General features: G+C 45.6%; 1 protein-coding gene across 1 annotated transcript in view; it reads left to right on the top strand.

The window, feature by feature from the left end:
• Positions 1-15,046, top strand: part of ST3GAL1 (ST3 beta-galactoside alpha-2,3-sialyltransferase 1) — a 79,019-nt gene that overhangs the window by 52,017 nt on the left and 11,956 nt on the right. Inside the window, exons 2-4 of the mRNA XM_059867391.1 lie at positions 954-1,762; positions 11,433-11,629; positions 14,850-15,029. Of these exons, the coding sequence (XP_059723374.1) occupies positions 1,451-1,762; positions 11,433-11,629; positions 14,850-15,029 (689 nt within the window). The 5' untranslated portion in view covers positions 954-1,450. The remainder of the gene's footprint in view (positions 1-953; positions 1,763-11,432; positions 11,630-14,849; positions 15,030-15,046) is intronic.

Genomic DNA, 15,046 nt, shown 5'->3' with positions numbered 1-15,046 from the left:
TTTTTTCCTACCTTAAAAAAAAAAAACAAACAAAAAAAGCCCAACAAAACAAAGTGCAATTGTTATTTAAGCAATGGCACTTTGGAGACTTCTTGTAAACATCTGAACTTTAATAAACAACGTGTTTTTTCTTCCCACAAAACAATGTCTGTCCCACAATGGCATTCCCACAAAACACTGTGGGATGAAGGGGTTCATTTTATGACTTTTAAAAACTTGTTTAAATCACTGCTGCCAGGCAGGGAATGCCAGGAGGGGAAGGGAGAGCAGCTCTGGGTCCCTCTGCACCTCCAAAGCAGCTTGGTGCCTCTCTGCCACGGCTGGAATCAAGCTGCTATCACCTAACTTTCCTTGACAAAAAAAGAGGAATTTTCCACGTGAAACAAAGGCCTTTTATACTTTGATTTCCCCTGTTTGTCCCAGGACATATGAGCTGTTTTTTCTTGGCTTTCTCTAATCTCAAATCCAATCCCAATCCTTAAGAAATTAAGGTGGCTGGGGAAAGAAAGACAAAATAACTGATTCAACTTGCTCCCCATCCTGCTCCTCCCTCCTTTGCCGGATGCTTGCTGTTCAGCTGCTCTGAGTTTTGAATACTTTGCTGCCTATCTTGTGGCTGTCAAGGTCAGCCTGAAGGAAGGAGGTGACTCATTGTCATTCAAATAGCTACAAACTGTAATACAAATAAGGCCAGAGCAGAGCCAGGAGGCTGATTCAATACAAAGAGACTCTGTCCACAGGTTGATGCTCTGCCCTTTCCAAAATTTCACCCTCACACTCCTCAGTGTGGAAATACCAGAGCAGAGCTTGAAACCAGGGCTGCTGTTTTGAGGGCTCTGACCTGATCAGAAGTTCTGGGATGGGGACAGAAAAGCAGAGAAATTAGGTTAGGAGGAATGAAAAAAAAAATCTGACCATTATTATTCTTTCTTTTTTTGCCTGTGTGTCCCTAGGTTGCAAACTTCTCTCCATGGCTTGAATGGAGATTGGAGCATGTCTCTCTGATGGAATGTACAACCCCAGATGATCTGATCCTTCAAGAGCTAAATTCCAAGAAGAAGAATACAATCAATCCTTCCTACGATTTGCTTGTTTTAATGTATGGCTTGCTCTCACACACAGAACCTGAGTTTTAATTTCTGTATGCAGAAAGACAAGGGTCTGCCTTCAGTAAACCCTCACCAGGAGGAGTTAGCAACAGGACACAGAGAGGTGGAAGGAACTTGGAAGCACTGTGAGAAGGTGAAAGGAAGCACCCAGCTTGTCCTTTTTTAAGCCCATCTGGGGAAGATGAAGCTTCTCCCTTATGGCTGGAAGTAGTGGAGTCAATCAGTTCAGCCTGGGGCTGGGGTGGTGACTGGCAGGCCCCTGCTGCAGCCTTTCCTTTTTGCCTTACTGGGACCCTGTGCTGCTCTCAGCCAGCGCTGGGGCCAGAACCCCCGGGGCAAAGATGGTTGTGGTGAGGAGGAGGAATGTGAAAGTGTTCACCTTGGCCTTCCTGCTGATCACAGTGACGTCCTTCCTGCTGAACTACACTCACCAGGTGACCTCCACCACCTGGGACCCCCGACACATCGTTGTGCAGTTCTCAGAGCACGTCCAGAAGCTCTTCAAGTACCCCAGGAGACCCTGCAGCTGTCAGTCGTGCATTTCAGAGCTGGGACGTTCCCTCTGGTTCGACCAGAGGTTTAACTCAACTATGCAACCTTTCCTGACCTCACAGAATGCCTTGATCCCAGAAGACAGCTACAGGTGGTGGCTGGTAAGTGGGGGTGTGGATACAGCCCAGGCTTTGGGTGGTAGTGGTGGTGTCAGGCTTCCAGGGGTGCCAGGCACATGGAAGGAGATGTTTTCTGCCCAAAGCACTTGCTGTCTCAGCTGACAAGGCGGAGGTGGAAGGAAGTGGGTGTTTGTGCTGCTGTCTAGCTCGGAAGGGCTTGGAGTGCACATTCACTTGCTCCCAGCTAGAGAAGTCCCTGACAGAGTTAGGTGGTAGATCCAGAACTTGCAAATGTCAATACTGTCATTTTCTCCCTTCTCTTCCCAAGACCAGGCTTTGTAACCCTCTGTTTCTGCTTCAGAGGGGATTTTTGCCATTCATCAAGGTGTATAATCAAACTAATTGTGGTGTGTGATTCCCCCAGGGGCTCTCCCTACCATAAGATATGTAAATAATTAGCAGGATTAAATGGGAAATTATTTATTCCATGTGTGTGAGAACATTCTCTGTTGTGGCTGATGGTGTAAAACAGATCCAGAAAGTTCATGGATGTCTGTGGGTGACTGGGAAGGAGCAGCCCCAGGTGTATCCTTGAGCAGGGTGGTCCAGCTACCCCGTGAAGCCTGATCCAAGCATCATGAAAGCAAGTGGATGCTTTGTTCTTAAAACGGAAAAAGACATATCCTGTTGTTTTGCTTAACAAAAGCCCCTTTTATGTTCTCTTGAAGCAAGACATCAGTTGTTTGATTTACTCCTGGCTGTGTTGCTGAGGTGCTAAAGTGCAGGTTCTGCTGCAACACCCCCAGTGAAATCACAGTTTCTTTGCACTTGTTTCCCCCCTCTTCTGGAAAAATAGTCCCCTGTGCCCTTCTTTGAACCCACAGCAGCCTGCAACTTGGTGTCCTGCAACAAGAACAACCCTTGTTGTGGAATTCTGTGTATTCAGGCCTTCTCTGGCATCCTGAGGGGGCCTCTCCAACAGGCACCCACTATTGCAGTGGGGACTTTTGGGTTTTGGAGGGCATGTCAGGTGCTGTGGGAATGAGGCTGTATCAGATTCATCACTTCTCACTCCACTGGCTGTTGCATGTAGTGCTGAGAAATAAATGCCACTGAACTCTGCCATCTTTAATTGTTGTGTAAATGATATCATTGCTTTATGATGAGGCCCTCCTTTTTGCAATGAGTCTCAAGTACTCAGCTGCCCTTGGCCATGACTTTGATTTCCCATGGATTGTGGTTTTTCTTGCAGCTTCCAGACACTTTTTCTTCTGGTCCCCATGTGTACTGTCTGGGCTTTGCTGGAGCCTTGAGCAGGGAAGATGGCAAGCTCAGGTCCTTGCCCTTGCCCTGGCTTGAGGTTTCACCAGGGAGCTGGGCTGATCTGACAACTGGCAGTTTTCAAAGGAGTGGACATAGCCCAGATTGAGCTCAGTAATAAGAGGATGAGGTTACTCTTGGACACCATGAGCAAAGCCACTCTGCATTCTGCACTCAGAACTCACTGATTTAAGCATGAGGTTTGAATGCATTCTCTCTTAGGAATGCAAAAAAAAAAAAAATAAGGAAAAAAAAATAAAAAGCTTGGGACTCAGTACAGAAGTCTGAATATGTAATGCTCCTTCTTGTAGTGAAACAGGGAAAAAAAAAAAGCAGTGCTTCCTCAGCTTACAGAATCAGTTGGAAAAGACCTCTGAGATCATCGAGTCCAACCTGTGACTGAACACCACCTTGTCAACCAGACCAGGGTACCAAGTGCCACATCCAGTCTTTCCTTAAACTCCTCCAGGGATGGTAACTCCACCACCTCCCTGGGCAGCCCATCCAATGTCTAATCACCCCTTCTGTGAGGAAATTCCTTCTAATGTCCAACTTAAACCTTCCAACCATGGTTTTGGACTGTGTCCTCTCATCCTGTTGCCAGTTCTCTGGGAGAAGAGACTGGCCCCCACCTGGCCATAACCTCAGGTGGTTGTAGAGAGTGACAAGGTCATTCCTGAGCCTGCTTTTCTCCAGGCTAAACAACCCCAGCTCCCTCAGCCTCAGTCACCTCTTAGGACTTGTGCTCCAGACCCTTCTCCAGCTTTGTTACATTTTCTGGACTTGCTTCAGCACCTCAATGTCCTTCTTGAAGTGAGTGGCCCAGAACTGGACACAGCCCTCAAGGTGTGGTCTCACCAGTGTGTTAAAAGTTCAGCTCAACCTGAAACAGATTCTTTCAGAGAAGGTTTGTTTCTTTTTCAGCAAAATGAAAAAAGCAAATTTTCAGAACAGCCGAAAGTCTCCCCTCCCCATCCCAAACAAAAACTGTGCATTAATTTTCAGGGCTGTCTAACCATCTCTTAGTGTTTTCATTCTTTTATTATTCAGATCATGTTCAAAGGGAATACACCACTTCAGAATACGAAATCAAAGCAAGTTTTTTTCAGATGGTAAAAAAAAATCTTCTAAGATTCCTAGACTTTTTCAATCTTCAACCTGGATGTGTGAAATATTTTGATGTCCCCCATAACTGCATTGTGTATTGGAAGTTTTTACTCACTGAAAGTCTTTGCCCTAATGTGAAGTAGATGAAGAAAGTGCCCTGACTCCTCTGAAAGATGGTTTTGGGTAAACCCCAGGCATGATGTGGCCTCACCTCCTCATTGCAACTGATTCCTTATGTACATGTTGCTTTGGGTAAGCTTTTCCAAGAGAATGTCATTTCTTCAGTAAATAATTCCCAGGTGCATCCTGAGGGCAACTCCCTTTCTGCTGTTCATTTTTAGGCTCATCTTCAAAGCAATCCGGAGATTTCAGCCAGTCTTTAAGAAAACATTGCTCATGGGCATGTTTCACTCTTGTGTGCTCTGCCAACTCAGTAATTTGTGACTTTTTGCTATATTTGTACATAAAATGAGGTATGAGGAAACCTGAGATTGCTCCAACTTCTTTTTGGGGCGGGGGGGATGACTGTGTGTTCACTCTCAGGAGCTGATTTCAGACAGTGTGGTGGTTTTGTTGAGCTGTAACTGAGGCTCTGAGATGCACTGGAGCTCTTTATTACACAGCTGTGACTTCCCTCCCATGGGCAGACCCGTGTGATGTGCTGCCCTAAAAGCAGACACAGCCCTTGCCTGTCCACCAAACTCAGTCTGCCCTCCCTCCCCCTTAACCCTGTTGCTGTAGGTGTGAATAAGTGCTATTCATCCCAACAGTCCTGCAGCATTAGTATCCCTCCACACTAGGACAGTGAGGACTGATTTCAGAGGTTAATGGCCAGTATTGGAGACAAATTGACATTTGGGACCAAAGAATGGGGTGGTTTCCCTTGCTTACAGCTCTTCCCATGGCTGCCAGGCTGCCTCATGGTTTATTTGGAGACTATATAGTTTCAGCCTGGTAGGGTGTGACCTTTAGAAAGAAATATTCCTGCTTGCTCTGGATTAAACGGTTTGTGTATGGTGGATATAGTGCTGCCACCTGTGCAGGTGGGAAGGGGCAGGGGGAGAAGTCAGTGCCACCATCCCTGCAGTGGCTCACCTTGCTGCATGGGGCAGGGCTGCTCCAGAGAAGGCCCCTGAAAATGTACCTGGCTTTCCTTTGTTCATGGAAACAGGGGGGATGTTGTCAGGATGGCTCCCTGCTTCTCATTTGCTTAAATATACACAGCTGATAAACTGTCCCTTCATTATTTTAGTCAGGTAGCAAATCATGGCCCAAATTCTGCCACGTACACCCCTGCAGCTGCTCTGTACTTTTTGTGACTTAAAGTTGGATTGGAATCCCCTGCTCTCAGGGAGGATCTGGGCATTATTAACACTTCAGGCTGTGAACATTTTGTTAGAAATTCCTCCCTCCCTCCCTTTTCTCCCTCTCACCCTTCCTGTCTCCCGCCTCTTCTCTCTTTCTCCTCTGCCTTCTCTCATCTCATGCTCAGGGACTGTGAGAGTGTTTTTGCAAGGTGGCACCTGGTGTTACGTGATACATTCCTTTCTGTTTACATTTTATTTCCCACCTCCCTGAGCTGGTTCACCTGCAAGCTTTCCATTGTTTTACCATGACACAAATGCTGTGGATGCTCTCACTAAATTTCTCATTAAATTTCACTAAATGTTCTCACTAAATCTCCTAACCCATATATAAGGAAACGTGGCAAGAATTACATGCTGTGACAAAGCACAGCATTTATTTATAGTTTTCTTATTTTGTTCTGAAGGCTGGATACATTGTTCTTGGTGGTTAGAAAGTATTAAAAATAGGAGATCAGAACCTGCTGTTCTAAGCCCAAATGTTGGGGCTGATGGATTGAAGTTGTGATAAGTAAATTTAGGCTCAGAGTTTCCTGGCAATCTTCTCTGTAGCACATTGTTCATAAACTATCATGTTATAAGAACTTTTATCTGGAGTCTTACAATGTCTGAGGATTTTGCATTTTCTTTGGAAGAAAGCTCAGATCTTGGGGCCATGTTATTAGTGTATCAAAAAGAAAATATTAGTTTAAACTCATTATGTTTGTAGGAAAAATGTAATAGATGGCTTAAAAATTTGCTTTCAGCTGGTGAACAAAGGGACCTCCCCACCCAACACGTGCTGGGCAAGCTGGGGCAGCTGCACTGATTTTTAAGGCAGCAGCAGAGCTGCTTGGCACCTGAGTCATGCATTTTGAATGCTCTCTGAGGAAAATGTGTCCAAATACTTTGATCACCAGAAGTTTCCTTTGAAACTGGGATGCTGTCTGTGACACTTGGAAAGCAATACAGAGGGCTCAGCACTCTGCAGGTAGCATGCAGCTACCAGATCACTGCAGAAGGGGGTACCAAATCCCAAATCCAGGCCAGGCTCTAGGCTCTGGTCCCAGTGCCTGGCCCAGTCCCACCCAGCCCTGTCTGCAGTTGAGCTGCTTGATGGTGACATTTAGACCAGATTTGGACACATGGGAAGAACCTGACCCTGGGCCACCTCTCACCCTCAGTGGCAGCCCCCACATAAGTCCAGCTGGGCTGGAGCTGCTCCTCCTATGGTGAGGAGAGATGGATGTGGACGTGGTCCAAGCTCACAGGTCTCTCTCAGCACAAGGGTCAGAGTAGGGTAGAGGTGACCCATACCAATCATACCATGGAAGTCAGAAATTGTACAACTCAGCCTATTATTGTGTGATATTTACAGAATATATGCATGTATGTGTTTATATTTGAGAATGTAAATTTTTTACTACACAGATCAATAAACAAAGCCCAGACTCTTGACAGTTCCTCTATTCTTCCCCTTCAACTCTTAGATGCATAGGAATTGAAGGACATTAAATATAACAAGAATAAAGCCATATTTTCCAGACCAAGGAGGCATTTTTAAAATTGATAATATCCTTTTGGGCTCTCCTTGAGTCTGTAGAACAGAGATTTCCTGGATTTGCCCTACCTGACTCTTGCTGGGATTAATCTTGTAGCTGGAAAGTGTTGCATGAGTGTTAATACCTAAAAACTGCAGCAGTGAGGCAATTAGTAGCTGGGCAAAAGAGATTCTCATGGGGCTTTATTTGCTCTTCAACTTTTAAATACAATTTTAAAAAATTAGAAAAGCCACAAACCCCAGTATTGCTACCCCAACTTGCCCCAGGCTGCCTGGCTGTGTTTTGGCAGGGCTGCCCCACCAGTGCTGGCTGCTGCCTTATCCACAGCTGTACCTGTCTGTCCACCAGGAGGGTTCTGCCTTGCTCCATTTCTGTCTGCATCTACACCACACCCACGATTGCAGGCTCATCTGTTCTACCTGCTCATAATTTGGGGTTTTGAAGTTGTGGTTAATACACTGCCAGACTTGGCTGTGGGTGCAGGGTGCACACCAGGAGAGCTTTCCTTGGAGGTTCTCTGACTCCTTTGAGGCCCCAAGACAAGATGGACGTGGATGGAGCAAGTCCAGAGGAGGCCTGGAACAGCTTTCTTGAAAAGACAGACTGAGAGAATTGGGGTTGTTTAACCTGACAAAGAGAAGGCTCTGGGGAAACTTTATGGCCAGCTTTCAATATCTGAAAGGGCTACAAGAGAGCGGGACAGGGACTTTTCACAAGGGCGTGTACTGATAGGACAAAGGGGAATGGCTTTAACCTGGAAGAGGACGGGTTTAAGATTAGTTATTAGGATGAAATTCTTTCCTTTGAGGATGGTGAGGCACTGGCACAGGTTGCCCAAAGAAGTGGATGCCCCATCCCTGGTTATTTTCAAGGCCAGGTTGGATGGGCCTTGGAGCAGCCTGGTCTGGTGAGACCTGTCCCTGCCCGTGGTAGGGGCATTGGAATGAGTTGATCTTTAAGGCTTCTTCCAACCCAAACCATTCTGTGATCCATGACTGTAGCTGTGTCCTCACCACTCCAAGCCATTATCCCTGAGCAGCCTTGCCTGAATTCACACTCTCCTTTGCAACCCCTTAGCCAAGTTTTGGGTATTGCTGCTTGGTAGTGCTGTCAGTGTGGTGGTGTTGGAGAGCCCAGTGAAACCTCCTGAGAAGTTTAAAAAAGCAGCAACTCCCTTGTCATCCTTAGTGGGAGCATGCACAGTGGTGAGGAGGGAACAACAGGATCTTCCTTGGAGAGCCATTCATGGGTGAAGAAAGGGAGTGCATGAGCTTTGAGGGCTCTTTTTTCTTGCCTTTTTTTTTCTTTCTTTCTTGCTTTTTTAAACTGAGAAGATGGAAAACCCGCTAGTTCACTTCGTATGTGAAATGGAGAGTTTCTAAGGCTGGGAGATGATTTAGGAAACTTCTCAACTGAACTCCCAAATACAGTTTATAACAACCTAAGGTGGAGAGTTGAGTCTCAAATGACACACAAATATCTTGTGGAGGGAAGCTGGACTGTTGAGTGATATTTCATATGTGGACACAAGATGGGTTAAGATGCTTTATGATCTTGGACAAAAAGTTGAACTGCTTCTTTAGACACATATTTCTTACACAGACTTCTGAGAAAAACAGCCACTTCACTCAGGACACAGGGGTCAGGTATTTCAGTGTAGTTAAGGCCACCTGTAGCAGCTATATCCATACACATGTCCCTGGCACACATCTACTGCACCTGGAGGGAGGATGCTGTCCTAGCAGAGCCACATGGCACTGCTGTGGCTCTGCCTTGCACAGCATGGACAGACTTCCACTCTGTGCTTTTGTTCATTCCCTTATGGGAAAGGCCAAACTGGTGGGAGCTTGATAAGGAGGAGGAAAAAAAAAAAAAAAAAAAGAAAAGACAACAATACTAAAAAAAAAAAAAGACAAAAATTTGGTGTGGGAAAGTGAATTATAATCGGCTTGTAATTGTAATGCTATTAAAATGGTCTTTTTTCCATAAGCCAAGCAAACACTGTGCGATAAGGAACTGGCTGCATGTTAAGTCTGAACATTTATAAGCTGAATATGCCTTGGAGTTAACCAGCTTTGTTGCTTCCTCTTCTCTGTTTTACTGAAATGTCAAAGAGTAACCAGTGTTGATAGAAGATTAGGCCTGAGACCTATAATTCAGTCAGATAATCATTGGGAAATCAAAACAGAGCACTTCAAATGAGCTAAGGACAGACATCTCATTGTATGGATGTTCAGCACACACTGCAATGAGGTCATCACCGTGTTTGAGGTCACTGAGAGAATTTCTAGCATTAGTAATTGTCTTTCCCATGGAAGTTGTGTACAACAGAGGGATTTTAGGACCATGGTGTCCTGCTTTCAGGTTGGTGTTGGTTCCCATGTTTCAGCTTGGGTGCAGTAGAGTTACTCTAGACAGAAACATAAAAGAATGGTAGATGCCTGAGCTCTGCAAATGGAGCTGCCTGTCCAGGATGTTTCTTACTATCTCTATGCAACAAAAATCCATCACTACTCCAGGTATTGCCCTTTTCTGAGGCTGTCAATCTGGACAAAAAGAAAATGCCACTTAAAAAGGGCACTCAGGTACTTGGAATTTTCTGAAAATTGCCTTCCTATTTTTGAATTTTCTCAGGCAAAATAAGTTCAAGAATAAGGTTTTGGTGGGTTTCCTTTTTATTTCTTAAAGACACTTAAGAGTCAGCTCATTTTTACAGAGAAAGAGAGTATATATGGTATATGCAAATGTGTGTTCAAATTTATCAAAATAAGTTCCTTTTTCAAAAAAGATTGTATTTTACTACATTATACACCTGTACTAGATTCTGTGACAGCTATGAAGTCTCAAATTATTTTGAAAGCTACAAGTTTTCTAATGTTGTTTTTCTCATATTCAAAGTAAGATGAGGTTAGATTCAATTCATAAAGAACACACAAGAGTTTAGGTATGTGGCTGTGTGTTGGTTGGATCACACACAAATGTAATACATGACCTTTTTTATTTATGTAACTGAGCCTTGCACTGAATGATGACATACACAGTCATAATTACAGTGTTTGTCTGGTCATCCTAATTACTTTGCATCCTAATCACCTTGTGCAGTCCATATACACGTATATAGATTAGGAAGGATTAGTGGGAAGGTTAAGTCTGCGTATGCATTTCTTTGTCTTCTTTGTTTCAAGTTCTCAATGTCATCTTCCAGCTCTGAGCTCCAGAGACCTGTTGTTTGTTTCAGTGCAAATAAGGTCCTGGAAAAAGCACAGAATTTAAACAAAGATTACAGTGCTGCACCTGTTTGTGTTTGTGTGAGAGAGGGAGATAGCAGGACAAATTAACAGTTCCTGGTGCAGTCAAGGGAAACACGTTGGAAACTAAAGCCAAATTAGCACAGGCCATTCCTGGGAGTCGTGGGAAAGGGTGTTTCTCTTCTCTCCCTCCCTGTCTTTCCATGCCCTGGGCTGGCAGAGCAAGACACAGCCTTTTTGGCCTTGTGCTGGAGCCGTTCTCCTTTTGTGAGCTTGGAAGGAAGTGGCACCACGAGAGTGAGTGATGCTGTTTGTGAGCATGCCAGTACTACCAACCTCTTCAGTAAATCTCATAGAGCTGAGCCCCAGAAGGGGAGTGTCTGACCATCACCTGCCCTGCACCTGCCTGTACCCTCCCAATGCAGCCATTGTTTCCACCATGCACCACAGAGCTGCTGCAGAGCAGTTCCCCTCCATGGCAACAGACACAATGACCAAGGTCCGGGTGGTTTTCTTCATCCTGGAGGGTTTTTTTAGATGATCATACATCTCCAGCCCTCAGGGCTAGCTCTAGTAGAGTTTCTTATTGCATGAGCAGCTGCTTCCTCCACAGTTCACTTCCCATTTCCCTCTCCCACTCCTGGCATATGCCAAAATTTGTGGCAGGGATATCGGCCACGTCTGTCTTCCATCAGCTCCCCTGGGACTTTTCTGTCATTTATAGGAGAGTTAAAAGAAATCTTACACATAAATAAATAAATAAAAGAAACCTCACACATATCCTAACAGAAAATACCTGACCCAGAGTGGGTTTAGGCTTAGAGAACACCAGAGGAACATTTATTCTGCTCAGGCCAGCCTCGGGGAAAAAGTCTGTTCTGTCATAGCCAGATAGAGGAAGTGTGGGAATCTGATGACGAGGAGGAGAAAAAGGAAGCCAAGTTTAAGAAGTTGAGGAGTTTTTCACTTGATTTTTTTCACACTTTGGCTCCCAACACGAAGCCTTGTACTGCAGAAGGCAGTATCTGTGGGTAGCTGCAGGATTGCTCTTTGAGGAGACGTTTCAAGCCATCTCTAGCTCACAGAAAAGCTGCCTGTGGTGCTAACCTGGAGTGCTTTTTCTCCCTAACAGAAGCTGCAGGGAGAGAAAGCCCCAAAGAGCTTGAATGCCACTCTGGCAGAGCTGTTTGGGGTGATCCCTGGGGACGGGGATCCTCTGCAGGAGCGCGGCTCCGACTCCTGCCGGCGCTGCGCCGTCGTGGGCAACTCGGGCAACCTGCGGCAGTCCCAGTACGGCCAGGACATCGACTCCCACGACTTCGTGCTCAGGTGAGAGGAAACCACTCAGCTACAGCTGCCTTTGCTGGCTAAAATTCACTGGTATTTGGGGGGGACAAGTGAGTAAACAAGGTTGCAGGATCTGTCTAGTGAAACCTGGTACTTAAGTCCAGTCTAAGTTTCAGGGGCATAGACTATGTGTGTTGGAGATAGCGCCTTGTGTTTTAGCTTGGATGAAAAAACATTAATAGGTATTGATGCTGTAGCTTGTTCTGCACAGTCCATGATTGCCTGTGTTAAAAAATATGGGAGGAAAAAAAGATTTGCACTTATGAGTAAGAGTTAATTCTGCAGCCAGTGCTCACAAGAGATCTTTCAGACATTTAGCTGACTGTAGAAGATTTGACTTTCTTGCACTAGTTCATTCTTAAGCAGTGGTAGGGTGGGGAAGCCAAGACACTTTTCAGTGGACAGGAGTCACCTATTTGGCTGCAGGTAATTTGTAAAGGATGGCATTGTTTCTCCCTTTCAAGGCAGCAAGGTTGGCTACTTTATTCCACTGAAAGGCAAGGAGGAGCTAGGTGAGCAGAGTTTATCAGCCAGAGGGCAGCCAAAATATCTGGATTAAGTTAATCTCTAACATGTCATCTGCCTTTCACACCACAGCTGCCAGCACAGTACAATTTGGAGAGCAATTGTACTGTACAGGAAGGGAGGGATTGCTTTTGAAATGCCACGTGTGGAATTATTCTCTCAAAAGCAACAAAAGCCTTAGTAGGAAGCTGTGCACTGAAGTCAAGAACAAATCAACAGAAGATCAACACTGTTTGAACTGTTAAGCCACCTTGGCTTCTTTTGTGGCTTGAGCGTGGCACAGAGTCTTCAGGTGACATCTACATCTTCACAAATCATATCAGGATTAGCTTCCTGCAGTTGCATGTCTTGCTCCCTGCCAAAAGTACCTCCCCAAAGGCAGAGGCACCAACCTGGTCTTCAGATCCATGAAGGGAAAGGGAGAGCCCTCTACATTTTTCCTACGGGTTGTAAATGTGGGACAACTGCAGGTGTGGGAAGCTGTGGTGCATTACACTTAATTCTGTGTCCTTCCATATGGAGACAGCCCCACTCCTGTGTGGACTTTCTTATATTGCCTGTCCTACATTTCCAGACCCCTGCAGAAAAGACCTTTCTGGACTCAAAAGCTGGTAGTAATAACTAAAGAGTAACACGCCCAGGTGCATGTTTCTGCTCTGAGGCCTTGCCCATCCCATAGCCAGCCATCCCTGGCAAGGGCAAAACTCTGGGTGACTTAATGACTCCTTCAGTCTCAGATTTATATTTCAGCAATCTTAATCCAGATCTGAAAGGATTGCACAAGGTTTTAGGATTCACCGTGGGAATTTGTGCAGAGAAGGTGACCCCTCTATGCATCAAACACAAAATCTCTGGTGACCTGAAATTCACTTTCACATGCTCTGGCAATACAGCCAAGTGCCTGGGAGAGCCAAGGAGTCTGAGGGGGCATCTTTCCTTCCAAACAGCCCAATTTTATTTATATAACTTATCTACTTTCCAACAGAAGGAAGTTCATGCTTGGTCCTTCCTGCTGAGCCTGGGTGTGAGCTCTGCCTTCTGCCCTATGGCACCAACAGCCCCACCATGGTGCCAGGAGAGGTACATGGATCCAAGGGCAGACTGTAAGATGACCAACATGTTACCCTTGTTTGTGTCTTGATGGAAAGCAAGACCCATATTTGATCCCTTTGACTGACTAATCTCAAGGCAAAGCACAGGAAGTCCTGTGCTTTTCCAGTGTTTCTGCACAGTGTGGTGTGGGTCTCTGGGTCTCTGGCAGGGAAGGCAGTAAAAGAGAACTCGGTAACAAATCCACGAGCTGGCAGGATATTCTAACTACACTAATAACTCCCTTGAAGGGAGTTAGAAGAAACTTAAGTAATTCACCTGGGGGAGAGCAGCAATAACACAGCCTGGCATAGACTTGATAAACAGATTTTGCCTCTCCTGTTATCATTAACCAGGGCAGCATGTTGTCTGGCAGTGTACGATGCTCCTCATTACCTCGTCAGCTACATCCTTCCTTGTCCTCCCTGTGCTTCTGCCAGGAGCTGAGATAATGTTATTGCAGGGAAAAAAACCATTTTGCTCAGAGACAACTGAGGGGTTTCTCCATGGTTTTGTGCAGAACCATGGATCCGTACAAGTTGCTTCAGGGATCCCTAATGTGCACTGTGCTGCACCGCAGGAATATGCAAATCTCTGCCACTGAGGAGCTAAAGCACCAGGGAAAGAATTGTTGATGTGTTTCTAGATTGGCTTTCAGAAGTGAACACAGGCATAGAGGCAGTTCTGCAGTCCTGAGTTCCGAAATTCCCTCTCTGCTCCCTGTATGGGAACAGAGTTCCATTTCAGAGTTGGACTCGATCCTCATGGATCCCTTCCAACTCAGAATATCCTCTGATTCTGTGAATCTCTGACACATCCAACATAAGGTAGGGTGGCCCTGTTTGGCCAACACATCTTAACTGAGCCCTGGAGGCCCTGGGCAGATTTCCATGCACTGACCCCAGGGTTCCCTAAAGCACCCCATGTGTGTGCAGAGTGACCCTGAGTATCTGTTGCATTTGGAGTACATGCTGCAAAGTAAAAGTAAGGTTTGAGTAAATGAAGGGCCAGCAGCAGGTCCTGTATTTGTCACTGTCTTTGTGTCTATTTGGCACTGACTTTCGTGCCTTTTTGTGGGAGAACCACAAGGAATATCTGCTGCTTCTCATCACACATAGCATATTTTATTACCTTGACCTCAAGATATTCAAATACACCTGGATGGATAAGGGGGAAGTGGAACTGCAAGAAGTCAGGCTGATGTACTTCAGGGCAATGTTTTTCTCACCAGCTGTAGGATGCTGCTTTAGGATGAAGTGAGATAAGTCCTCATGGACTCACCACTCTTTTGATGACTGTAAAGTGAACACAGGGATGTGCTCAGAGATACACTTGGTACAGTCCTGTTCAGTCCAAGGAATTCCACACTAAAGCTGAGCTTTCATTTACTGTTCAGTCACATGGGTTATGATCATTCCAGCTTGCCTGAGGACCCCTACACCTCTCAGGGCTGTCTGAAGACCCTGCATATATCCCCTTAGCCATGGGAGCATATTCCTGACCTCAGGCAAATGACCTGATGAAAACTCACATGGGCTTGTACTTACCTAATTCCTCTTCTGTCTCAATTCTTGTTTTCGGGCTGCAGAATGAACCGTGCCCCCACTGCTGGCTACGAATCGGATGTTGGGAGCAAGACCACTCACCACTTTGTTTATCCTGAGAGCTACAGAGAGCTGGCAGCAAATGTGAGCATGATCCTGATCCCCTTCAAAACCCTGGATCTGCGCTGGGTCGTCACGGCTCTCACCACAGGCACCATCAACTTGTGAGTAAGGGCAGGCA

The sequence above is a fragment of the Haemorhous mexicanus genome, chromosome 1, assembly GCF_027477595.1.
Source record: "Haemorhous mexicanus isolate bHaeMex1 chromosome 1, bHaeMex1.pri, whole genome shotgun sequence".
In the NCBI taxonomy this organism is placed as follows: Eukaryota; Metazoa; Chordata; class Aves; order Passeriformes; family Fringillidae; genus Haemorhous; species Haemorhous mexicanus.
The sequence above is the reverse complement of the archived record's forward strand: the minus strand, read 5'-3'. Positions and strand labels throughout refer to the sequence as shown.